At 36.3% G+C, this 27,521-nt stretch overlaps 2 protein-coding genes across 2 annotated transcripts in view; both read left to right on the top strand.

Moving 5' to 3' along the window:
• Positions 1-27,521, top strand: part of THSD7A (thrombospondin type 1 domain containing 7A) — a 456,281-nt gene that overhangs the window by 379,909 nt on the left and 48,851 nt on the right. Inside the window, exons 10-13 of the mRNA XM_004265544.3 lie at positions 2,607-2,739; positions 4,491-4,594; positions 15,741-15,935; positions 17,397-17,660. Of these exons, the coding sequence (XP_004265592.1) occupies positions 2,607-2,739; positions 4,491-4,594; positions 15,741-15,935; positions 17,397-17,660 (696 nt within the window). The remainder of the gene's footprint in view (positions 1-2,606; positions 2,740-4,490; positions 4,595-15,740; positions 15,936-17,396; positions 17,661-27,521) is intronic.
• Positions 24,992-25,459, top strand: LOC125965399 (60S ribosomal protein L22-like). Its single transcript, XM_049714833.1, has one exon. The coding sequence runs from the start codon at positions 25,113-25,115 to the stop codon at positions 25,395-25,397; it is 285 nt and encodes a 94-aa protein (XP_049570790.1). The 5' UTR covers positions 24,992-25,112; the 3' UTR covers positions 25,398-25,459.

The raw sequence follows: 27,521 nt of genomic DNA, 5'->3' as shown, positions 1-27,521 counted from the left end.
CAAGGTTAAGGTATTTGAACTTTTTATAAGAATAAATGGATTCCCATTGTGGAATCTATTATGGAAGTGAAAAGAGTTATCATGGTGTTATATATCAAGTACAAACTTGTGGAGATTGTGATGAGAAGGCACTAGAATGTTTCAGAGTTTTATATTAGGTGACTTTTTTGCTTTCAAGTCAATAAACAAAGTAGAATTGAAACACTAACATTTGCTTGCTGCTTCTGAACAGCCCTGGGTATATACCAGGTGATATTTAGGTAGTTAATGACCAGGAGCTTCAGTCTATATGGTGCCACTGATGCTGCTCTCATTGTCCCCTCTAGTCTGTGGATCCCTTGGCCTCAATTCTATGTCTATTTTTTATCTGCAGGTTAAAAAGGGTTGGAGAGTTATTGACTCTTAAGAACTTCGACCACCTGGGAAACAAAGACCTGCTCCTCTTTGGTCTTTCCCTCTTTTCCCTGTTAAAAAACAAACACACGCCTCCTGCCTTCCCCCAGTGCTAAACAAATGATAAGAATGCTCATTTAGTTTGTATAGTCTTTTAAAAAGATGAAAGACAGAGCATAAATATAAAACAAAAGGAAAAATAATAGATAATAGTGTAAAAAAAAAAGCATGGAGTCAGTTAGTAAATAGGGTAGAGGGAGGGGAGAAGAAGAGAAAAATTACAATATAAAATCAAAGTTAAGGTAAGCTCCTGCAGTTGAGAAGAAAATTAGCTCTGAGATTCTGGTGAACAAAGCAAAAAACAGAAGCACAGTGCATTCTTAACGGATTGTCAAGGGAAACAAGATTTTTCCTAGCTCTAAATTATTAGAGGAATTGATCACGTGGGCCTTAAAATAAGGGTCATTGAACAATATAATGGATGGAGATAGCATTACCAATTTTATTAAAAGTCCTATTGTCACTTCTTCGATCTTAGATAAATTATTCTTAATATGTAAAAGCTGCAGCTGGCATTCAAACTATTACTGCTACAGTTTTTAAAAGTCTAGGACAATATTTCCAAATACTTTAACTCTCTGCTACCCACTACCTCCACCCCCTAGTTCCATACTTCATTACCTGTAGTATTCCAGCTATTCACTAAAATAGTTAATGCAGTCATTAACAGTACGGGTTTCCCGCACTATAGGAATAATCCTAAAAAGTTACATGCAAATTCTAGAATCTTAAATTGGGACATCCATGGTCAGTCATTCCAGTAGATCTCAAACCTAGCTGTTTATCACCGTTTCCTGGCAAGCTTTGTAAAAATCAGATTCCCACATCCACAGATTCCCACATCCAGCTCCCAAGAGATCCTTATTTAGTAGTTCTGGGTACATGCCGAGAAATCTGCTTTTGGTTTTTGGTTTTTATTTTTTCAAAGAAATTCTCCTATGTAGTCAGACATTTAGGAATCACTAATCTGATCCATTCTGCCATTTAATACAGGATTCTTCAAGTCACGCTGCTAGGAGTCAGTGGCCAGACTGTGTTGAGGGATACCCTGACTTCATGTCAGAGGATGTTCCATTACTGGAAACTTCTATTTGTCAAATCATATTTTTCTACGAACACAATGACTTTAAGGATATTTCATTTCAGTTCTGATTAAACTTTCACGGTTAGGGGCTGCTAACCCTTCTAAATTTCTCTGTTTCTGTAGTCTACATATCAAATATTTAATGATCTTGAGAATACATGTAAATGCATCAGGGGAACTCTAGTAAAGTAATTCTTTAGGGAATTCTTTTGTAAGCAAATTCATGACATATGGCTATTCATCTTCAAAGTGTATATATTGTAAGTTGTCAAGTATGTATTTTATTAAAGTTGTCAAGTCTTATATATCATCTGTTTCTCATACTAAAAAATTCTGAGCATCTTTATATCAGCAATACTGTCAATTTGATATCTTCATCGAAGGTAAATCTTAATTATTTCCATTGTTTTTGTAACATAATTTGGAGTAACTTACTTATAGTAATTATCGCTATTTTGAATGATTCTCTAAAAATTCTGCCTCTAGGAAACGACTTTCATTTCACTACTTACAGCTCGGATGTTTAGGATGTGACCTGAATTAAAGATCTTAAAGTGTTTAACATGAATAATAAATGACTAGAATAATTTACGAGTTATACATTTCAAATTAAGTGAATAACAAAGAAATAGAATTTCACATTAAAACATTGAATATATTCTCCTAAGAAAGATTCATTAGATGTGTATGAGTCCCATGTGGTAAACAGGGCTATATGAAACGGCATGAAAATAAACTTAAGGCAGAGAAAAACAGATTCATTAGATCTATCATATTTCTCAAGGGGGAAGAAGCATACAAAAGAGCAATTACATTGTAAGTGAGCATTAGGAAGACTAGCTGACTATGGAACTATTTTCTCCATTCTTCACATTTTTAAATATACATTGATTGGCTTTCAATATAAGCGGTCTTCGGGAGAATTTAGGAAACGACTAGACGAGGCCTCTCAGTCAGGGATGTCAAAGCACATGGAGCTGGAAGCAATGTAATTTCTTCACACAGGCTGGTATTTGGAGATTCTTTCATCAGTGCAGAGAACAGAGGTTAAAAAGCTGCCTCATTCCAGGGGACTCCGGAATCAGGAAGCAGACTCGGCACCGGGTCATCATTCAGCTGCCAGCCAATGGAGGCAAGGACTGCACGGATCCTCTCTATGAAGAGAAGGCCTGCGAGGCCCCTCAGGTGTGCCAAAGCTACAGGTAATGGAGTGATGGAAAAGCCTTCTGAGCAATGCACTAAGCAAAATACTTCAGGTTCATGGTTTTTCTGACAATGAGAAAAGGAAGCCAACACTGCCCGCAGACTCAGGGGAGTTGAGGATGTTTATGACTGTGGGTCCCATCTCTTGCCTGTTTTAAAGAGCTGCTTTGCTACTGAAATCATCTCCAGGGACACAAATACTTGCGTAAACTTCCAAGCTGTATTATAAGCTTTAGGAGCTTGAAGAGTTTCTTATGTTGATATAATCTATAGAAAATGCAGAAAAGTGATTAATAATTATGAAACATATGCTTTTGGAAGCAGTTCTTTTTCGCTTACAGGAATAGCCTAAGCCTTCCTCCCCTGGCTCCAAAGAGCACCTGTTCCTCACAAATGCTGGCATTCTGGGTCATGAAATGACATCTTTGTCTCAGTGATGTTAGTAAGATGTCTGTTTTGTTGAACATTTGTGGCCACCTCAAGGAAAATTAAGGTTATTGAAGCTATATGTCATCATCTTGATTATTAGAAAAAAATTTTTCCATAACTATTAAAAAAAGTACCTAATTGAAACTTGATGTGGTGAATAATTGCAGTCCTGACAACAAATGAAATATTATGGCATCAATTGATGGAATGTGTGACCCCAAAATAATAACTTAAGATGAAATTGATGGCAAATTTGTCATCTTAATTTATCTGTGTTTAATTCTGAGATGACAAACAGTATAATTGCATGCTTTCATGATGAACATTAACTGTTAGCCCAAACTTATTTACTTGGGGGATTTGTTTTTGTGAAGTGTATTATAAATTGCAGCTTCTGAGTTACCCCTACAATGCTAATCAAAAGACCACTATATATACAAAAGGCTCATGCGTTGAATGCAATTTTATAACTTGAATGTAAAATAAATATACCTTTCTAAAGTGGAACACATCACTTCTGGTACTATCTGGATACATCTGCTGGCAGTCCTAATCATTAAAAAGGCTAAATGTGGGACTTCCCTAGCGGTCCAGTGGTTAAGACTCTGCGCTTCCACTGCAGGGGGCACGGGTTCAATCCCTGGTTGGGGAGCTAAGATCCCGCGTGACTCACAGTGCAGCCTTAAAAAGAAAGAAATAAAAATAAATAAAAAGGCTAAATGCTATCAATAGAGTCCGTTCCTTTAGAACTTGACAGTGATGGACTCTTGTCTCCACTGCAATAGGAAGTACTTTTCTATTTAGTTCTGCTTTTTATAATTCCTTGATGAAGATCTAAATTAAATTTAGATAGGACTTTTTAAAATAGATCTTTATTGGAGTATAATTGCTTCACAATACTGTGTTAGTTTCTGTTGTATACCAAAGTGAATCAGCTGTATGCATACATATGTCCCCATATCCCCTCCCTCTTGAGCCTCCCTTCCATCCTCCCTATCCTACCCCTCTAGGTGGTCACAAAGCACCCAGCTGATCTCCCTGTGCTACGCTGCTGCTTCCCAGTAGCTAACTATTTTATATTTGGTAGTATATATATGTCGATGCTCCTCTCACTTCACCCCAGCTTCTCCCTCCCACGCCATGTCCTCAAGTCCATTCTCTATGTCTACATCTTTATTCCAGCCCTGCAACCAAGTTCATCAGCACTGTCAAATAAATTCCTGTTTGCAGTGGTCAAAGTCATGCTTCCTTGGCATTGTGTCTCTGTGATTTACTAGTATGTTTGCTTCTTCTCTATGAGGCTTCTGTTCTTTCCCTGTAGGTGGAAGACTCACAAATGGCGCAGGTGCCAGTTAGTCCCTTGGAGCGTGCAACAGGACAGCCCTGGAGCGCAGGAGGGCTGTGGGCCCGGACGGCAGGCAAGAGGTGGGAGGCCCCATTCCACGTTGATTTGCTTTGCATTTCTCCAACAGCACTAACTTAACCACTAGCTTGAAGAGTTTGTCATTTTGATGCTATGCTAGGCAAACAGAGCAAAGCAGTTAAGAATCTGCTACCACCCATTCTACCTTACACCAGAACACGGAAACCTGACTTTTTAAATTGTGTCCTTAGTTCTTTGACATTAGTTCCTAACTCCTCTGGTTAAACTTTCCCCTCATTCATATCTAGAAGATGATCAGACCAAGCTCTTGAAAGCGTTACGACATAGATTGTACACTGCAGCTTTTTGTTGTTGTTGTTCTTGTAATTAGCTTTTGGCTCATGGGATTCCATAACACTTTGCTTGTCACCTTAACAATCAATAAGATCCTTACATCATTGCCCATATGCATTATATACGTGCATGCATAAAATGTAATATAATTGGTTAACTTTCCCAGAAATTCTCAGTAACGACATCCTTGTCATTGTCATGGCGACCCCCAATTCTGTTCATATTTAGTACTGATTTTTAAATGGCAGATTTATGTACTCTAAACCGGCCATATGTGGATTGCAATCTGTCGACGCTACTAGATAACATGGTTTCTTGCAGAAATGAGTGATGGAAATGTTTCCAATTTGCCATGATTATTTACTAGATATTATGGATAATACTCACATTCCAAGCTTTGGAACATGTTATTTATACATGTAGCAAATTCAGTCTGTAAAGAGTACATGATTCTTTTTACTCATGTTGAGTTTTAGAATGTAATTCTTGCTACATATCTAAAATGTAGCTGAATATGTAATTGAATACACAACCACCTTTTTTAATTCATAAAAACATGCTTTGCACCCTCATTTGTAGTTATGTATTGGATGATGTTGTAGAACTCTGAACACACAGAATTAGATTCCAGTTTTTGCTGATTTGATCCGGGACCCCTTTTCTTTATAGTGAAAAGATTGCTTTTTTAAAATTTGCGAAGAATAGCTTCTTTTTTGTAAAAAATCTTCCATTGTGATAGTCATTTTAGGAATCTTCATTTGAAACATAACATTTAGTTTACAATTAATATTAACTATCTAGTGATTTTTAGGATTTTATTTTATATGCTTATTTTTCATTATGTATCCTCCACCATCAGCATCTGCTAAAAAATAACTCTCCCTTTACAGTTATAGAGACTTAGGTATTTAGAATTGAAAGTCATTCTCCCCATCTGAAACCATTCATGGAGAAATTGAGGGATATCAGACTTTCTTGTCATGCCTTGCTAATTCCTCCTTGAATCAAGCATACATTTGCGTACAATTTGGACCCTACATAGAGTTTATGATGAAAACAGGTGTGAGTTTGGGAATCAAAAAATGTAAGTTTTAGTCCCAGTTCTTTCACTAATACAATGTGAGTTTTATTCATCCCTTTACCTTTTTGGGTATCAGTTTATTTAGATGGGGAAAAAAAGAAAAGAGGGCTGGACCAAATGATCTTTCAGGATTATTCCAATTTTCATATTCTACAGTCTATGCACAGATGATATCCAGGGAGCAAAGTGTGACATGAAGTTAGGTAAAAAGATGAAAACCATATTTTTGTAGAATACCACTGGAGGAAATCTAAGATGTGGTGGAAGCTGCGCAAGTGTGAAAACAGCTTTAGTTTCAAACTCTGTTACTTAACTGCACAACCTTGGTTTATTTATTTCCTCCCTCTGGGGCTGAGAACATAACGATCCTCTCAGCACTTTGCACATATTAAATCTTCATTAAATGTTAATTCCTTTCCCCTTCCTGTTAGATCATGGCCTCAGTGAATGTGTGCATAGATCACTGTAGGCATAAAAGCAACAATATTAACACGGGTCTTTTGTTTTTTGACACAATCTGTATAAAAACGTTTCTTTCTGTGATTACCAGTGATCTTTTCATTTCCAAATCTGAAAACCTCTGCTTATTCCTCATCCTAGGTGACTACTTCGTAATATCTACCCACCTCCACTGTGACAGGGATCTTCGGCTCACTCAGTGCCACTTTCTCCTGCCTTTTTGATGGTTCCCATTCTTGGTTTCCTATTACTGGTGCCTCTTCCTCTGCCTGTACCTAAGTAATGCTTCCTCATCTTGCCATATTTGTCAGACTACTTTTTCTATCAGCAATCTTATGGGAGATCTGGGAAGAGAAAGTTGCATTATAACAAGTAATATATGCATAAATATACTCAGAAGAACTCCTTTAATTAACTTCTATATGAAGATAATCTTTTTCTTTGTTGCCTTGATAAATATTTTTTTCTTAGAGCCTATATTTCTATGGAGACATGAAAAGGAGAGAATTAAGAGAGTAGAGATATCTTTACTAATGGCAAAAAGGCAAAAGATTCTTTTTTTTGATGGTCATGGCTGTTTTCAGAACTCTGCATAATTGACCTGTCAGACTCTTGCTAGTCCCATCTTTGCCCTTATCCAGTCAGAGACTTTAAAAATGCCGACTTGTGCGATTTTTTAATAACTAAAATAATTGTGTAGTAAGGATTAATATCAGTCAGCAAATACTGTGAGGAGCTACCCCCTTCCTCTCTAATGCTTCAGACTTTCTGATTTCAGGCACTCACATAACTATGACTGCATTCAGAAGACTGTGTAGAAAGAGCCATGAGTGTCAGGAAGGGATGAAGATGTTCAACCCAGGGAATTTAATTTGTTTAGGGAAATGAGATCACTGGTAACATCACCCAACAAGTATGAGTTAAAAACTGAAACCAGTCCGTTGCAAAAGCAGTCATTTGAAGCTAAAGAGCTTAAGAAAGATCTAAAGGATGAGCTGGGACTTGACTTGTACCATAATGTTAGAATAAGTAGAAAAGAGAAAAGAATACAAAATGAGAGCAATTCTGTAAGTTAAGCATTTGAGGTAAGAAAAACAAAAACATTACATGTGTTCACAGAAAAGTGGGTAGATTGAATCTCTGAAGATGTGAGCTGGAGCCTGGGGTAATTTTGTAGAGGACTATAAATGTCAGGATCGGTGTTTTAGACCTTGTTCAATAAGTGGTAAGAGCAAGGACCTGATGAAAGCAGTGTTTTATCTGTCAGCGTGTACAGAATAAGTTAGAAAGATAAGACACATGGGTCTGGATGCCAGCCGGGACGCTGCTGTAGCAATGCAAGGTTGAAGTAATAAGGGCTCAGATTGGAACCACTGTAGTCGGAATGGGTAAAAATAAATGGATTTTCTGCATACAATAGAGGAAAATAACTTTAGGACTCAGTAGTAGACAATAGCAGCAGAGGTAGACCTAAGTAAGTCAAAGATGATCATATGATTTTTAACTCCAGTATTTTCAGCTTGTATAGCACAGGGAGTTATTGTTTTAAAGAAGGTTAACAAATACTCTGTATGAATCTTCTCATAACTGGAAATCTTATGAAATCTTGAAACAGATCAAATTTAGCTTTTGAATTGAGATGGGCTGTAATTGTAAAACACTGCATTTCAAGGCTCAGAAAGAACAGTGTTTATCTTGGCTTTCATTCTGATGTGGACTACATTTTGAAATGATAATTTAGATTTCTTCAGTTAAATAAAAATATCATATGAACCAAAAAAGGAGTTAATTTACTAAGTATGCATAGAAAAGAAATAATGTATGTCTCATATACTATGCCTCACTCAGCAGAACACTTACAAGGTCACCTTTTATGATTTGTTTTCTCTAAAATGACTTGAACCTTCCCTGTTAGTAGAAAAAAATATAACTCTAAACTTACCTACCAGCTTCTAGCAAGCCATCCTTGTTGTTCCCTTTTGAGTCACCTGCACCTACTTATAGCCACCTGTTAAAAAGTGGTCATTATAGACAGACTTTCATTTTTACTCTTAGTACTATTAATAGCATGATTGCTCCAAGTGTAGGAACTACCCCTGATGCATTTCAAAGGAGCTGGGAGGCAGTTATGTTCCCAGAGTCTCTTTAATGAGTCACTAATGGTAACTGCTTACCATCTCAGCACTGGCACTCGGTGTAAAGCAAATCATTGAGAATCAGCCTTACCCACAACTGAGTTAGAATGACCCAGGCATAAGAAGATAGGAAGATTCTACTACAGTCAAGTAAATGCAGTCTTGACCAAGTCTACATTCTGTGTATTTCAAAACTATGTGAAAGTGCTTTCTGTGGAAATGCTTTACATTAGAACACAATAGGAAGTTAGAAGTAGTAAAGAATTTTAGCAAGGCTTTGAATATCGAGGATGGTGTATTCCAGGAAATTTTATCTAATGGTATAAGAATGAAAAAGAGAGAGGAGAAAGGTATTTTAAAGATGGAATTAACAGGATTTTGCAATTTTAAAACTTAAATCATTCTTGAATCTCACAGGGAAATTTTAGAGGGCTTTTGAAATAGGCATCTTTCCTATAATATTGTCAATAAAAGAAATGAAAATAACGTGAAGGTATGTCCGCAATCTATTTAATTTTTAAGTGTATAAACAGGTTCTATTTGCTTCATGCTATTCAAGTCACTTGTGTATAAACTTTTAATGGAACTGTAACCTCTGCTGTCTCTTCTGTCTGCTCACATTTCTACAATTCAGATGGCATTTAGGGGGCTAAGTTATTGATTGGTCAGTGACTGAAACATAGCCATACTAGCTGTAGCTAGAGTTATCATTACATTTGCATTCAAAATAAAAGAGGTGGCCCATATTAATGACAATTTTGGACAATTTACTTATTTTTTCTCTATGACTGCCCTAAAGGACAATGTCACTACTACTTAAAATGTGTATATGTGTGTGTGTGTGTGTGTGTGTGTGTGTGTGTGTGTGTGTATAACTAATTCCACTGTTTATTACTTTGTGACATATTTATACCAGGAATATGCTGAAAAAATATCATCGATTAGATGCTGGGATGTTATAAAAATAATTTCAAATTTACTCTTGCTCAATCTCTGTGTTGATCTTAATGCTATTTCCTGCCAAGTGTACTTTCTATAAATTAGATGGAGCTAGAGTTAATAATCCCCAGGGCCAACCCTACCTATCGTAATCCCCCACCCGCTCTGTATCCTTGCCTGCCAAGGAATGTCCACTGTAATGTTAACCTGTCACTAAGATTTGACATCAATCTCTTTATGTGGAAGCCAGCATGATTCAGATGTATTCTCAAATCCAGACCACAGAAAAAAGATTTCATTATATGCCTCACATGGCAGGGACCCTCCTGGTCCTGGGAGTCCTCACCTGACATCACTTATTCGTTAAAAAGGTTATTCAAGGAAAGTCTAGGAATAAAAAAGAAAGTTCTAATTTTCCCTCCACCAAAATTAAATCCATGTGAATTTGTAGAATGTGAGATATAAGTATTTAACTACAATTTATGCCGTTATTTTTTGTGAGCAAATATGCTTAAATCTTACGCTTAAATTAAGTAGCTTAAACTATATTGACACCTTTCGCATCACTCTTTTGCTTAAATTCTGGTCCACTTTGTTCTTTTTAAAAGATTATACCTTAGAGGCATTTTTGAAGTTAGGCCCAGAATATCTGGGCCAGTTTATCTCAGTAACTCACATTAATCTGTTAATTTTCAGAGATTGTTATATAATAGGAATGAAAATAATGGAAGTAGAAAAAGAACTAGGTAAAAAAGAGTCAAAGAGCTTGCTTTAAAGAAATTTTGCACAGACGTGATTTTTAAACTTTTCTTTGGGCTAATATACTTATTAATTACCGTGTAATATTTTTGTACTCTTCATTTATATAAGCTATTATTTAAATCTTCCAGAATTATTTCTACTTTTAAATGGCTTCCTCTAATTTTCTGTGACTATTAGCATTCTAGTTGATTTGGGGATTTTGGTTTTGTTTTATCTCTCTGTGAGAGTCCTGTCCTAAAATGATGATTAGCATTTGATAGTTTTTAAATAGCTGATAAAATAAGCTTGACACCGGGATGTCTGTCTTTGTGATGGTTCCTCAATGCCCAGTTAGTTGGTTCGTTGTGATGCAGTTAACCCTTTCCAGATCCCAATCAAGGATCTAGCTGACCTTGGTCTAAGCTACTCCACGGGGAGCTGATTATTATTTCTTAGTAAGTCCCCAGAGAAGGACTTTTGCATATATTATAAGAATCAATAAGACTAGAGATCATTGGTAACTATTTAGGATCAATAAGAAAGAAAAGTACATTTCCTTCCCTTCTGCCAGAGTTACATTCACAAATTGTAATTAGGAAGTGTAATTTGGCAAACTTGTCAGTGAAAATCTCTTCCACACAGAGAAAGACCAGGATCATTAAATCCACCTAGTAAACAACTGGAGCCCTCTTGCATTATTTATAGGTTTGGTCTTATTTCTAAGCACAATTAGGTCTCTTGGTAACTAGCTCCCACTCACATTAAGCTTTTTCTTTTTTATTTCCACATGATTCATTCTCACTATTGTCATTTTTCTTTGTAACACCATAGGAAAAAAAATCACTCCTCTAATTACTCAGTCTGGTGAACATACTCTGTCTCCAGTGCCACCCAGATGCTGTTGCTGTGGGATAAACCGTGTTAATATGGCTCAGTTTAATAGATAAGGTCTCAGAGCTCCTTGAACTCTTTGTTACAAATAATCCAACAGTTTTCACTGCACTCGGGCATTGATCTTATTCTGTTTCCTGTAATGAACTTCTGTGTGCACATTTTAGATCTAGTCATTTATTTCACTCTGATTATTCAAACGAAAGGACAACATGGTCTTGCATGCCGAAGGACAGTCCACAGACCAATAGAACTCCTTCTTTTTGTGCATCCTGAATAATAAGGGTGTTTCATTCCTCTTCAAGAAAATGAAGACGAGCAAGTCCATTCTGAATTCTATTAGATTTACTTCAGAGCTGCATTGGTAGCCTTCCATTTACATACTCATATATGCATAACGCAAATATCCATGTTCTTTTAGCTCAAACCAATGTTATCTATTCCCTTTCATTTCAGGAACCTTTATTAGTCTCTTTAAAACATAGCTCAAAATTCAACTTACATGAAAACATTCTGGAATTGACTCTACTTATTAATCATTTTTATTTAAATTCATGGGAAGTTTCAAAGATACACAAAAGTAGAGAGACTGTGGTAATGAATACTAGTCGTGTAGTCATCACTCACACAGCTTCAACAGATTTTAACATATTGTCACTCTTGGTCATCTGCCACTCCTCATACCCTTAAAGAGATTTTTCTGGAGTATTGTAAAGCAACTCCCAGGTAAGGTATACATCATCCATAAATACCTAATATTTTTAAACATAGCAAGAGTACTATTATAACACTAAACAAAATTGAATAATTCATACCATGTCTAATATTCATACCACGTTTAATTTTCCCCCGTTGTCTCAAAAATGCCTGTTTACAATCAGTTTGTTCAAATCAGGGTTCATAAACGTCTCCACATTGCATTTGGCTAGAATATTTCTTCAGTCACTTTTAATCTAACAATTTGAGCTCCCTTTTTCAGAGCATTTATTTGTTGAAGAAACTGCCTTTCTTGCTCATCTTTCCAACATTCCCTCAGTATTGATGGGCTGAACTTGCCTAGCTTAATTTATAAGTAAGCCACAAAGTAGTCATATGAATGTCTCCTAGGTTTTCAGCCTGCTGGAAGTAGCCTGTCCGTGACCCTTAACTTCTGTGCTTCATATAAATAAAATAAAATTTAAATAAAACAGATGGATATAATCAGCATAGTATTAAAGATGGAATTTTAATTTAAAATAATTATTTTGACATATGCCGACCTCACTAAGAAGCTTTCATGGTAATTCATCCATAGGGCAACATGGGTTTTGGCCCTTCTTCCTAACAAGGCCTCAGCCCAAAACAAAGTTGCATAATCATTATACACAAGATATGCATCCTGCACCTGTAAATACAACTACAATTGTCTGGGTATGTGTAGCTTTCTGGTGCACAAGGAAACCATGCTGAGGATGACGCATCTTTTCTACAGTTAAAACCACCCTGGTTTCAGTGTCTTAAAAATGATTTTTAAGATTTATAAAGTTGAGAGACCAGATGGTTTCCTTTCCAAACATTTATGTTTTCTTCACCCTAATAGCAGGAAGTTCATTTCAGATTACATTCCTGTGTTTGAATTGTTGTATTTCCTCCAAGTCAGAATAGAAACAAGTTGAGATGTGTGATAAACGTCAATATATTGTACAAATGGTACCGTTGCTACTTGTTTGGATCACACTGCATGAGTAATTCACTCCAGGTACTCTGTCTAAATGCTCAGATAAGGGGAGTGACGTGCTGAGTGGGTTTCTGAGTACAGATTTGGGAATTTTACACATCGTTTCTTTTCACCTACTTGAGATACTTTTTGAGATTTTTACATACTGCAGGTATATAGGCTTTAGATTTATGTAAATGGTATAGATTTGCACAGAAGAAATTAGTTTCTGGAATTGTATTGATAGTGGTTTTACTTTATTTTATTTTGGTTTTTTGGTGTCCCTTAATGTGACGATGGTTGGAGCAATTATGAAATGAAATTTATAAAAGAGAACCTTAGAGAGAAAACCTTAATGGAGAACTTAAGGCAATTTCATTAGTTTAAAAGATTTATAGTCAAGTCTCTATTTCAGAGAACCAAATTGGAATGCTTAGATAAAAGTAGGCTTATTTCAAAGAACATAAATTTAATTTTGTAGTTTTCTTTCAGTTATAAACAGTGTGACCCTCTTCATAGCTTAGAGTTCTGATGGTCAAATTTCTTATTTTCCAAATTAATCATTCTTGAGGTTCCTACATATTCTGATCAGTAAAAGCCTCATATTTTCCTCTTTATCCATCCTTCCTCTTGAACATCCTTGGGCAACTTTGCCCACAAACTCTCAGAGCTTACTATGTATAAACTGTTTAAGCAAGTGTAGAGAGAATTGCAGAATCAGGTCAGCTTATTAATATACTGCATTTTATGGATTCCTCCTATACCAATCCACAGATAATATTCTTCCAAGCTACATGGATGCTGTTTTTGGTCCACTCCTTGTACTCCAAGTTTAAGCTCCCCTTAGTTCATTCCTACACGCTCAGCCTTTGTTTCCCAAAGCTTGGCACAGTGCCAGGGAGATTGGGGTACTAAAGGACCTTCAGTTTTAGTAACAAGTCTCAGGTAAACATATCCTAGTGACTCGAATACTCAGGCTCATAAGCCTTAAGCTTGGATGCGCATAAGGATCATCTGAGCAACTTGAAAATAAATGCATTTTCCTTGACCTCACACACAGAGATCTCATTCAGGAGCTCTGGAATGAATCTAAGAATCTTCAACTTTAACAGCATTCCAGGTGTTTCAGTTGCCAGTGGAAGTACACTACCTACTGCTGCGTGTTTGAATCATCAGGGAACTTTAAAAAGATGTTAATGCCTGGGACCCTGTCCTCAACCGATTAAATCAGAAGGTTGGAGGCTAGCAAGGGAATAGACATTTTTCCAAAAGCTATCCAGGTGATTATCATCTGCACCTTACACTGGTCTGATAACCACAGTGCACCAGGCAACTCCTCTCCCAAGTGGTGAGAGTCTCTTTGGAGCACTTAATAATTTTTCCTGTCACATAAGCTTCCTAAAGGCTCCCACAGTCCACTCAACCAGGTTTTCATATCTGTAAAATTCAGGGACCGCTGTCTAGTCATACAAATTGGCTCTTCCAATGTTGTGCGTATTAAATGAAGACATATCTGTAGCTAAGAAATAGGTGAGTTTTCACCTACATTTGCACAATTATGTAACTTTTCCTACAGCAGTTGCGACAAGTTGTGTTCACCTACACAGAGAAAAGCTTCCTTTGCTAAAATTGTTAAATCTTTGTACACACCCCATCACACAGTCCTATACTACTGGGTGTTAAGTTTTAGTGTACAGATCCAGAGAGTCTTGTCCAACCTGGGGCCCTGTGTGCACTAACTGTAATTTCGGATCAAAATGCCAGGCTCCTTCATCTTAGTTTCATGATGATAGAATTCTGAGCAGGGCAGAGACCAGCTGCAGTGTCAGCCTAGACCACAAACCTGAAAGTGCCCATGTGAGTCAGTCTGACTGGGCCATTTAAGCTCGTTCAATGAAGACTTAACTTCAGGACCGAGGTCTAAATGTTTCATCTGCTTCCTCAATAAAAAAATGAAGTATTTCTAAAACCAACAGTGGGAAATGGCTGAGGGAGAAACAGAACTTAAACATCACTTGCTCTTTTTCATTAAGACCTGTTACCTTTAAGCAATTCTACATTTATGTTCAATACATAATAAAACTATGACTTGATTTAAAAACTTCAGTAGAACAATGTCTTGGGGAAAATAATATATATAAACCAAAATTACTTGACTATTTTTGGAGAGTCCATATGTAATTGTTGGAAATGTCAATTATGATGTGATAGATTAAGATTGCTAAAAGTTTTTGTCTTCATTTTAAATTCGTGGTTGTTCTTTGTGCATGTGAAGAATTTGTACAGGGAAGTGGGGAACTTTGACACCGCCTCCTCCCATTAACTACTAACCACTTCAAAGCCATCACAACAAACTTTGAGCGTAATTTAAAAAACAAAAACATGCTTTCTATGCAAATGGAGCTTCACAAGTTTCATAAGTGTTCTCTCTCCACCCAAACCCTCCAACCAATTTGCTGCCATTAAGACCCTTCTGTATAGAAATCCCAGAGTGGACAACGGTATGAAAACAACTATTAAAGGTATGGGGTGTCTCCCAGCACCACCATGAATATGTTTAGTTCAACATAAGCTATTATCAGAACCCATGTATTATTTATTTGTCTCTTAACTCATTTCTAAGTATATTCCACATGTGACTTGAAATCCTTAATAGCATCTAAGAAAAACGTGTGTGTGTGTGTGTGTGTGTGTGTGTGTGTCTGAGGGTTATCTGTTATTTAAAAAATCCTATAGGATCAATTTAATGACTACTGTGATTACTAAAAACACTCCTACCAGATTTTTGCTGCAGATAAAGAATTAAAAGAGGGCTCCTTTGACTGAGTAAGAAACGTTAGGTTAATTCCTAAATTACAGAGTAATTACAGACATTCAGATTCATGATAAACAGCTTTTTGCTTTTCCTTTAGCCATTACTTGTCGAAAGCAAGATGGTGGACAGGCTGGTATCCATGAGTGTCTCCGGTATGCAGGCCCCGTGCCAGCCCTCACCCAAGCCTGCCAGATTCCTTGCCAAGATGACTGTCAGTTTACCAGCTGGTCCAAGTTTTCTTCTTGCAGTGGAGACTGTGGTGCAGTTAGGACCAGAAAGCGCACCATTGTTGGTAAGAATAATTGGGATGCCAAAGCCAACACTTGTCAAGGCAGAAAAACACAGTAAAAAGTCAGGCTAAGATAGTTCTGACAATGTATTTGGAAAATGCACAGATATGCATTATTATTGTTATACGAACACATAATACGGCAGTGGATTCAGAGCCGTATTTTGATGTAAGTTGGCAGTGACAGATGCATTATGTACCTTTAGTAGAAAGAAAAAGCAGCCTTGAAAACTGAACTCTGTCTCCCTATACAATACGCGGTAGATTAATTTTTGGTTTAAACATGTACCTTTGGTGGATTACCTACAGACAGTGAAGTACTTGGAGAAAAGTTTTTTAGGAACATGGGGAAAGGTTGCCACTTCACTTTCTTAAGCCATTCTCACTGTCAGCCTCAGATTATCCTTGATATCCTAGACGAGAAATATGACATTAATTCTGTACCTGAAAACACATTTTAAAAGGTAGTCACAATGACAGAAAGCTGTAATATAACGAGCAGGAACAGGATCCATCATATTGAACTAAACTCTGATGCACTCAAAAATATTGTCAGTGGCAAAAGAAACCTAAAAATATTGGTGCTAGTAGAGTATTCAGAATTTAAAGTTGTAAAATGATCCAGCTGTCATAATGAAAACTGTTGAAAATTATATAAGGCAGCTTATGAAAGTTAGAGATAAATATATGTAAAACATATGTAATTAGTTACATGCAGTATAATTAAAAGTATATAACATATATGACATAATATAAATTATGATCTAATTAAAATAATGATATTTTTCAGGCACATATTACTGTTATACTCAAGGTCTTTTTATTTTAAAAGGGAATTTATTTCGATTTATTCACAAACCATTTCTAATATTTTTATTGTGATAGTAAATATCTTAATTTTGATTATTATTATTTCCTACATTAATCACCAAGTATGTCAAAGTGATTATTTTTCAGAAATACTGAAAGATGCAAAATCACAATCAGAAAAGTAAATGCAAAAACCTCACTTTCTGAATCGTAATCCTGTATAACTAAACCATCTATTCGGACTTAACAAAAGAGTTACTTAACTGTACAGGTCAGTGCAGGGACTCTCTCTCTCCATTTCATATTTTTATGTTATAAAGGAGAGAATTGTGCAGTTACCTCAAACTCCCCAGTCAGTGAAAGCACATGATCATTTGAGAGGATTTTAATCATTTTGAGGAGTGTAAAATTCACAACAGTCAGTGTCTTATTCAAAATGGGCTATTTTTAAGTGAGAAAATAAGAGAAATTTCACTATGCAAAGCACCCAGAGCTAACAAAAGCCTACATAGAAAGCACTACAGAGGGGGAAAATAGCATTTATTTATAGGCTGCTGTTGAATACAGTTAAAAATAAAGGATGTTTAGGAAAGGAGAAAACTTAGGGATGCTTGATATTAATGATGGTATTTTCCAACTTAATTTTCTCCACAGGAAAAAGTAAAAAGAAGGAAAAATGTAAAAATTCTCATTTGTACCCCCTGATTGAGACGCAGTATTGTCCCTGTGACAAGTATAATGCACAGCCTGTGGGGAACTGGTCAGACTGCATTTTGCCAGAGGGGAAAATGGAAGTGTTGCTGGGAATAAAGGTACAAGGAGACATCAAGGAATGTGGTCAAGGATATCGTTACCAAGCAATGGCATGCTACGATCAAAATGGCAGGCTCGTGGAGACATCCAGATGTAACAGCCATGGTAATCCAACTTTTCTTCACTGTTATACATTTGCTGTCTTCGGGGGCGGAGGTAAAATGCAAGTGTATCAGAATGGAGAGAAATGAAAGTTTACAGGAGTGTGTTCTAAATTGAACCTTAGGGGCACCGCTATGTATGTATTGCTGTATCATTTATATATAACAGGACATTCGGTGGCACTTGTCTTGTTGTCTAGAAGTTGGCAACTAAGTCCCAAAGTTGGTGATAAGGAAGCCTTACATGTAGGCAAAAATGGTGCCAGAAACCTCCCTTGGGGCAGATCCAGAGTCTACTGATTAGGCTCAGCAATCCCCACAAGTCCGTGTACAGAAAAGGAGGGAGGAGAAGAGAAGATTGAATTTAATTTGAGAATAAAGTGTTAAACTAGACAGACTTTTAATAACCGAACTGGCAAGATTTGTGACGTGCCTAAGATATCAAGTGGCAGAGGAGAAAGACTGAAAGCTGCAGTTGGTGAAAACTCAAACATCTCATTTATTCCTCATTAAGCTGAGATTGGCCCAAACAAACAGAAATAGAAAAAGGGACATACACTTTGGAAACTTTTGATTTCCAAACAAACAAAAAATCAAAAAGAAGCTAAAATACTGTGACAATAATTGAATTGCCCAAAGTTTATAAAGAGTGGTTTTGACCAGAGTATGCAGTGAACTCTCTTGTTCTACATCATAATATAGTCAGCCTTAAGCAATATTTCTTCATTCTTTTATGTTAATGTATCTGTCCTTTTATTATGGAATGATATCAGTTTACAGTGGGTCAGCCTGAATCATGGATGTCACATATTTGCAAACACTGGACAGTGATTCTCCTCTCTTCATGGAGGTGACCTAACAAAGATAAGTTAAATTACTGGGAGAGAGGGATATGGTAGTTACCCTCCAACCTTGCTGAAGTAACTTCTGCTGTTGGAACAGTGCTCCTCCAGTTTTACTATATGGTTCAGAAAACAAGATGAACTAAGAGGACCATCTCACATATATAAGCCATTATGGGGTATCATGGTGACACATTTATGGAATCTCTTAAATCTGTCCCCAAAACAGTTTTCAGAAACCCTGACTTTTATTTTTTACCTTAGCTCATAATTACTGTTTAATCAAAGTCTAGTGATATAAGCCCCCATTATAAGAGTCCATTATGTTGAAGCTCTAGATATAAGTATTTAGCATGCATGCATTGCTATGTTTAAGATTATTCCATGCATTTAGAACAATAACTAAAAAGAGTTTAGTAAGCCTTGAAAAACTTCTGTAAGAGTAATTGAGTTTTTTATTCTCTATATCAAATAACATAGGTGCTATTAATCAGATACCAGGAAAAATGTAAATGCACTTCGCATTCTGAGCTGATATAATAATGTAGAAGGTCATAGTTAGTCATTAAAATGTAAAAGTGAAGATCACTTTAAAAATGTTTCTCCTGAAATGTAGCGTGTAAGTGTTTGCTCACATTTTAAGTTGTTATGCTTAGTGAATCACCAAGATAATCATTTGTTTTTAACATAACCTTTGAGCTTTCAAAATGACTCATATATTGTCGCTTTTACCTTGACCTGTTAATTAGATGCATGAGAGCTTCAGTAAGACACTTAAGAGTCAATCTTATTTTTAGAAAAAAAAAAAAAACTTTAAAAATATCCTGTGACTCTCACGAAAATGTTTGATCCCTTGAAGAAAATAAAAGTACAGAAAAACTGAAATTGGCCAAAGGCAGTAGACTTTCTGCCTTAGCACTGTCAGTTCAAAGCATGAAGAATTCAGTAGTGTATTCTAGAAGAAAAGCACATGTAGAAAAAAAGATGGGTCCCTGGCAGCACTGAACTTCATGGAGCTTGTGAAAGGATCTAAGATGTGTAAGTGAACTGTTCCAGTTTAGTTCTTTGTGTCTATCCAACATCACTCCTTTCTCCTTAAATCTGATCTAAGATGGATGTCTAATGGGATATTTTAGTGTCTACTAACATTTTTACTCAAAGTCTGAGGAAATTGAGTGTCTCTTGCCTGATGTGTTTGGAATTACTGCTGCTGTTCTGTCAATGCCGATAGTGATAGTGGAGTGCTGTCACTTTGATGCTCTGTCCTAGGCATGCGCTAACTTGCAGTTTCTATGAGCACTGCCTTTGCTCAGCCAAAGCAGCTTCCAGATGAATGGTGGGAATGGGGTTTAAAGTGGCTTTCAAGAAAGTCTCTTACGGCTTTCAGTTTAAACATAAAATTGATCCCCACATGCATGCAGTACAAAGACACTAATCCCCTACCCTATTCAATAGTGGCCTTATGGCATTTCTACTTAATCTATGTTATCCATCTGTGGATCATATTATCAGTTATTATACTGATAAAACAGTTTGACTTTCATCAGCTTAAGTATATTATTTTAGGTCATTTCCCATGTGGTCACTTTTTTTTTTTTTAATGTCTGAAACTCGAGGCACAATTCTATTATGTCTGGAATTTCTCATAAGAATAGACTCTGTACTGCAAAGCAATATATCGATACAACAAAAATCAGATCTTAAAGTATACCTTGGGAGCCACATAAGTGTTCATCCATCCTGATATATGGTATTAAATATAGTTCCTGCATAAATGTTGATATATAAATACATTTTTGGCATTTATCCTGATATCATAATACAAATTATGTATATTTACTTTTGGTATGAAATCTTGAATGGTGTCACTATTAGCAACAGATTATAAATCATTAAAAAACCAAATTACACATTTTCTACTTACTGCTAGAATACTCTGAGATCTTAATTAATTGGTTCACTAGAAATTGATTGCCTTGGCACATAGTACTAGGTACTTCTCAAGTTAATCACTTCTAAAATTTCACAGAACAAGAGGTAGAATTTCTGGAACTTTTTTTATTATATCATTTAATCTTGATATTTTAAAGAATGTTAGAGGTAACCTAGCTTATGCAAGGTGCACATATATAAGACTTTCATTTAAACATAAGTGATAGAATTTTATTATGCTGCCCCTCAATCCTACCCAGATCTCCCAAAAGCCCTTATTCTGCTCTGTTTTTTGTATTTCAAAAGCATGTATCACTCTATAACATACCATATAATTTACTCATTTATTGTATTTATTATTTTTGTTTTATCCTGTACAAAAATGTAGATTGATGAGGGTATCTTGGACTACTTTATTCACTCATGTATCCCAAACACCTAGAACAGTAGTAGGTGCTCGGTAAATATTTGTAGAATGAGTGAATGAGTGAAGAGGTGGAGAGAATTTTTGTAGCTGTATTTTATCCACAATCAGGCTTGGACACTTCCTTTTTTCCAGACGGTGTCCTTCCCTCTGTGTCACAGTTCTGGAATATAATCAAACAGATCACTGAGAACAACTAAGATCTTTGGAATAAACTATATACATGCCACAAACTTTCTATATGATATTCATCAAATATTTATGCTTCTCTCCTCCTACTAATTGGTAGGTAGAAGAAATAATAGTCACACACCCATTCCACTGAATTAGTCCAGTAATATCGATATTGGTAAGTCTCTTTATTCCAGTTTAAAGCTTATTGTTCAGAATTGCCTGCTTTGTACAACACCAGATTTGGACAACAGCTTAATCTCTTGGTTTATATTAGTAATTGTGACAACTTGCTTTTTCCCAGCCTGTGTTTACAACTTTAATTGGGAGTATGGAATGTTCATTTAATTCTCTGTGTGTCCACTCATCTTTCCTTGAGAAAATAAGGAATAACATTTCTATTAGATTTATCTCAAAGGAACACTTTGAAGGCAAATTGGATAAAGTGTAAAAATGTCAGATGCTGAAGTCTTGAGCTCTTTGAGTTACATAATTCCTTCCAGACACTTCTCTTCAGTCTTTACTCTCAGCAAATTTGTCTTTGCTGTTCCTTATAGGGAGTTTAAGCCATCATGTACTATCAATAGATATTCTAAAATTGAACTTAATTTTATTTGTGATATTTTATCATCTGTCAATATCAAGTAAGCAGAAAGGCCTATCTGATATGACTGTTCTTCCTGAGCCCCTGCTGTTTAATATACATAGGTCTCCTATCGCCTAAAAGTAATATGTTGCTTTGATACCTATCAAATACCAATTTGGAGAATCCATGAGGAAACTCAAGAATCAGCTATTTGGTTAGATGACTTGTTACCAAATGTTTTCCTAAAGGGCCAGATAGCAAATATTTCAGGCTCTGCAGGCTAAAAAGTCTCTGTAGCAACTACCCAATTCTGCAGTTATAGAATGAAAGCAGCCATAGACAATATATGAGTGAATTACACAATTATGTTCCAGTAAAACTTTATTTACAAAAACAGGCTGTCAGCCTGTGCTGTCATTTGCCAACTAGGATTTAAACCCTTCTTACTCAGAAAGCCACCTACAGAGGAGCAGCATAGGCATCACAGAAAAACCACTGGAAATGCAAAATTCAACCTACACTGCAGACCTTCTGAATGGGAATCTGCATTCTGACAAGATCCCCAGGGGGTTCTATAACACATTTAAAGTTTAAGACTACTTCTCTGGGTCATGCAGACACTCACAGGGTTTGGTAGGGATCGTAAGCTTTATTAACCTTGGTGTGAAAGACCTGTGAAGATCATTTCCTAGAGGATCACAATGTGATGCTGTCTTAGGCAAAATATCTCACAGGAGATAGTTCACTTGCTTACCCGTTGTGGGCAAGAGAACATTAGGGAACTTTTGAAATTTGCAAAGATGTGTCTTTATAAAATGAATGCCTGTGTAGGTATGATTTTGAAAACAGAATGAGTCTATAGGATCTTCTGTGGAAAGGATATTGGCAAGTTAATGATTGCCCTGAGGAAAGTTTTTTGGTTCAGATAGAGAAATAAGAGAGAGCTCTGGGTTTATTTACTGCTCTATTCATAAGCAGAATACAATATTATATTGAAGTGTTGTGTGCATTTGACTTTGTGCACTCAGTATTCATGATCCAACGACTCTAAAATTCTCAGTACTTTGTACTGCCATTTGACCATCATGCTGGCATTTAAGCAGCTGTACTACTTATTGTAGGTCACATTACACCCTTTTAATTATTTCAGTTTGTCTTTTAACTGTAGTCACTATTGAATTGTTCAGCATAGTTTGTCTAATGCCTTATTAGTGTAAGATTAATTTCCCTTTGACATTAAGTTTTAAATATAATGATTTATATTAATTCTTCCAAGCTTTCTCTCTTTGCCTAGTATGTTTATGAATGATATTACAGAGAACCTTCTGAACATTAATGAATGGCTTTATCAGTTGGTTTTCTAAGCATCTGTAGGATTCAAAGTATGCCCGTTAAAACTTGATATTTTGTAAAACCCTTGCTGGCACTCAAAGTCTTTCTTACAGGTTGTTTCATAGGTAGTTTGCACTACAGCACTAAGTATTACAATAAAAAGAAAGCTCTACAAATTTTACAAGTGAAACAAAAGCTTTTTAATAAAATATTTTCATATTATAACTATAGCTGACCCTTATATGGCAGCATTTAACATTACTGCCTAATAGCCTAAGCGATCTACATCCTATTTCACCAGCCTCCCGAAGTTATGATGTGGATGATTTTAAAGCAGGTATCATGTTTAAATGATATCCCTTGATGTTGTAAGGAACTGTAAATACCAGATGCTGCCTTATTCAGTCATAAATTCTAGTATACATGCCACAGGTGTGGGGTTTTTTTTCTATTAGAATTTACAGGAACAAAAAAAGACCATCAACAAAACTTAGAAAAGGAATACATCCTGGGTGTATTTGTGGTACAAGTGCCCAACTGAATTTTTTAAAATTCAGAGAGTACTCAGTCTACAAGTAGATTTTAGTTCAAGAGCATGTACTTTGAAGACATTGTGGAACTCAGGGTACATCTGATAAAAATAATTATGAATATGAGGAGAGTAGATTCTGAGGATAACTTACATGACCACTCAACCATAATATACCTGGAATGTATTCCTTTTTGTAATGGGATTTTATAGAAGATGATATAAGTTTAATATTAGAGGTTAATTAGAAACAAAATTGAGTGAGAAATTGTGCCCTATCGTAGTGGATGCTTGTATTTGAGGAAGAGCATGTTTGATTAAACCAGGGAGAAAAGGCAATAGAGTTTTGTAAATAAGCTGAAATGGAGTTCTGATTCCTCTGAAAAGCTTTTTCAGTTGGTGGTATTTTTTTTTAATGTCTAATTCATTTCAGAATTTAAATCTTTCATTTGATAGTACAGATGAAGCTAGTGTTGCTTTTGCAGTCATCATTCACAATTGAGATCTTTTTCCTTTCAAATGTAAAAGACAGGCAGGGAGTGAGGAACAGACTTTTCCTGAAGTAGCAGTTGCAAGTTTAAAGAACCAGGGAAATAAAGAAGGGGCTATTGTGGATATGTGGGTACAAAAAGAAAGCAGTTGTCTAGGGTCGAATTTAAATAAGGTGTGGATACCAGCATTATTTTCTAACAGGATCCCTGAAGGGGGACTATAGAGGTGATGAGGGAGACTTTCCTTGGAAATTTTCCTGCAGCTACCATCGTGTCGTGTGTGATGGAAAAACATCTGGTGTTATCATTTGATTCTCTGTGCTCCATGTCACCGAGACCTCAACTCATCTGTTACTTACTTACAAGGTTTTCAAACTGGGCTCCATGGAGCCCCTCAGGCCAGGCTGTCAAACATAGCCTCCAGAATATCCCATACACCTACTGGGCTTTCCAGCTTTTTCGGAAGAAAGTGTTTCACTGCTTAAAATAAATTTAACGGCCAAGAACAATTCATTATTTGCAACAGCAACAAAAAAATTTGTTTATCTTTACCTTTATCAACAAGTTCTGCTATTATGTTTTACTCCACATCCTTTCTATTGGTCTCTGACCCTGTTTTCCCCTTAATGCCTTAGAGGAAGGATAACACTAATTTCAGTGAAATGGCTAGGAGTGGTAATCTTGCTGATATCTATGATAATGTTATTGATATAATCACAGAGTTGTTCATTACTTGTGTTACAAGGTTTCATAATTCATAAAGATACTGACCCTCATATAGATTCCTGTTACATTAATGTCCTGCAATCCAAAATAATTGTAAAGCTCTCTGTCCCATTAGTTGAGTTTAGTCTCATTCCTAAAACATAGGTCTTAAAACATAGGTCTTTTTCTACTTCAAAGCATCATCAGAATGGTCATGTAGTGAGTAAAGCTTATGCATAAGGAATTTTCTTTGGTAAATGCATGAAGAAGGCACTATATATTAGACATAAGCCATATCAATGGGCTCAAAAAGTAACCTGACCCTTTTCTGCCTCTGCTGCGGCGACGGCGCCAGTGAAAAAGCTTGTGGTGAAGGGGGGCAAAAAAAAGAAGCAGGTCCTGAAGTTTACTCTTGACTGTACCCATCCTGTAGAAGATGGAATCATGGATGCGGCCAATTTTGAGCAGTTTCTTCAGGAAAGAATCAAAGTGAATGGAAAAGCTGGGAATCTCGGAGGAGGTATTGTAACAATCGAAAGAAGCAAAAGCAAGATCACTGTAACTTCCGAGGTGCCTTTTTCCAAAAGGTATTTGAAATATCTCACCAAAAAATATTTGAAGAAGAGTAATCTCCATGATTGGTTACGCGTAGTTGCTAACAGCAAAGAAAGTTACGAATTACGTTACTTCCAGATTAATCAAGATGAAGAAGAGGAAGATGAGGATTGAAACTCAGTTATCTGGAGTATTTTGTGTGAATTCTTAAATAAAATTTAGGAAACAAAAAAAAAGTAACCTGAGAGCACACCAACACATTTGTGGACATTTTAAAGTTAAATTTGAAAGGAAGATCTGTACTTGTAGTTATTCTTCATGTTTATCCCATTTCTTCGTAGTCGCATTGAAGGCCAATTTAGCCCTTACAGGAGATCTTAGTTAATTTACAGAAAACAAAATGGTCTTTTAAAATAGTCATTAAAAAAATGTCAGGAAGTTTATCTGCATAAGTTTCCTCTCCGTTTGCCATAGGTTTGACCTTTAATGCTTTAAAACTTTAAAGTATAAAATAATTTAAAAAGAAACTTTCTTAAGTTTGGGGGTTTTGTTTGTTGACTTTTGCATTTTTTTCCATATCTGGAAATGGACATAAAAGGCCTGATTAAACATTAAAACTCTGTACAGCTCAAAACATGAATCCAGTTTTAATGCATTATAATTACAACATATCATGATGATCTGTTGATCTTTTTCTCACTGGTCCAGTGAGATGCTATAGGAAAAAGTTAATAAGCATACACTGCAGTGTCTGAGTCAGTCTCCTAGAGATTCACAGTTCATATCAGAAAAAAAAAAAAAGAAGGAAAGCTCGGGGTGAAGAGACCTGCTTAACGCAACAATTTTCCAACTTATTTGACCACAGAATGCTTTTTATAAAAATTATGTTTAACACTTACTAGAATCCAGCAAACTAGTGTTTAAAGATTATCCTTTGGAAATACTTCAGTGTCAGTATATGATTCTTGTTGACTGAAAGAACAGTGCCCTGCATTGGATCAAGTTAAAAAAAAATCACTCTACTAAATTTCAAAGTTAATTTATTTCCCGTTATTCCATAATCTGAACACTCCATCAAATACGATGTTTATATTGCTGACAAAGCCCTACTTCCAAAGTGGGTTCTTAGAATGTTTTTCTGATTTTTAATATCAGTTAATATTTTAATATTAGTTAAAGTTATAAATGTTAAATTTGGGGTGAAACGTCCATAAATGCCTTAATGTATGTAATTATTCCCAAAGTTTTAATTTGGTTGAATAAGTAAACTATAGATACGGGCTCTTTCATAAATAAGTTTACTTCCTTTTTTAATCAAATATACATCTGAAAGTAGAATGCAATTCTGACACTAACCACCTGGATTTGGGCCAAACTTCACAGGTTAGGGGGCTCAGTCCTCTACAAGACTGCTCTCACTTCAGACACTAGCTGTGCATTTTCAGGGTCCCCACATCAACCTCACTTCTGACCAGCTGGCTACAGATTTGCGGATTCCCACTACCCCCTCAGGTTCAACAATTCACTGGGACGATTCCGAGAACTCAGGAAAGCACCATTACAATTGCAGTTTTATTATAGCCAAAGGATAAAAATCAGAACCAGCTGATAGAAGAGACACATAGACGAGGGCTGGGAAGGTCCCAAACACAAGGCGTCCATGTTGTCTCCCCATGGAGCTAGGAGGCATCACCCTCTTGGCCCATGGATGTGCTTTACCAGCCTGAGCTTTTGTATCCAGAGCTTTCTGGGGGGTCGTATTATGTAGGCATCAGTTGAATCATTGACCACACAGTTGAACTCAATCCCCTCTCCCCAGAGTTTGGGAGGATATCAAGTGGCTTAAAGTCCCAACCTTTTAAACACATGGTTGGTCTTTGGTTTGGTGGTATAATCATACCCCTTCCTTAGACATCTTCTTATCATAATTTCACATGTAGTCCAAGAGGCCCAACAAGAATAACAAAGATACTCCTTCTCACTCAGGAAATTTCAGGGCTTAGAGGCTGCCTCCCAGGAATCACGGAAACAGACCAGCCAAAGTCTTTGTTATACAGCAGAGAGTTTTAGAGTTTGCTATAAGAAATGGCCTTGATGGTGAACTCGTACATAGGTATGCTACCTGAATCTGAAGGTGCCTAGTCATTGGGTAATCTCCCAGTATTGGAATAGCAACAGCTACAAAATCCCACAGCAATTAAAACTAATGTTGAGGGCTTCCCTGGTGGCGCAGTGGTTGAGAGTCTGCCTGCCGATGCAGGGGACATGGGTTCGTGTCCCGGTCTGGGAAGATCCCAT

The sequence above is a fragment of the Orcinus orca genome, chromosome 9 (assembly GCF_937001465.1).
Source record: "Orcinus orca chromosome 9, mOrcOrc1.1, whole genome shotgun sequence".
NCBI classification, from domain to species: Eukaryota; Metazoa; Chordata; class Mammalia; order Artiodactyla; family Delphinidae; genus Orcinus; species Orcinus orca.
Note: the sequence above shows the minus strand (reverse complement) of the source record. Positions and strands in the feature narration are given on the sequence as shown.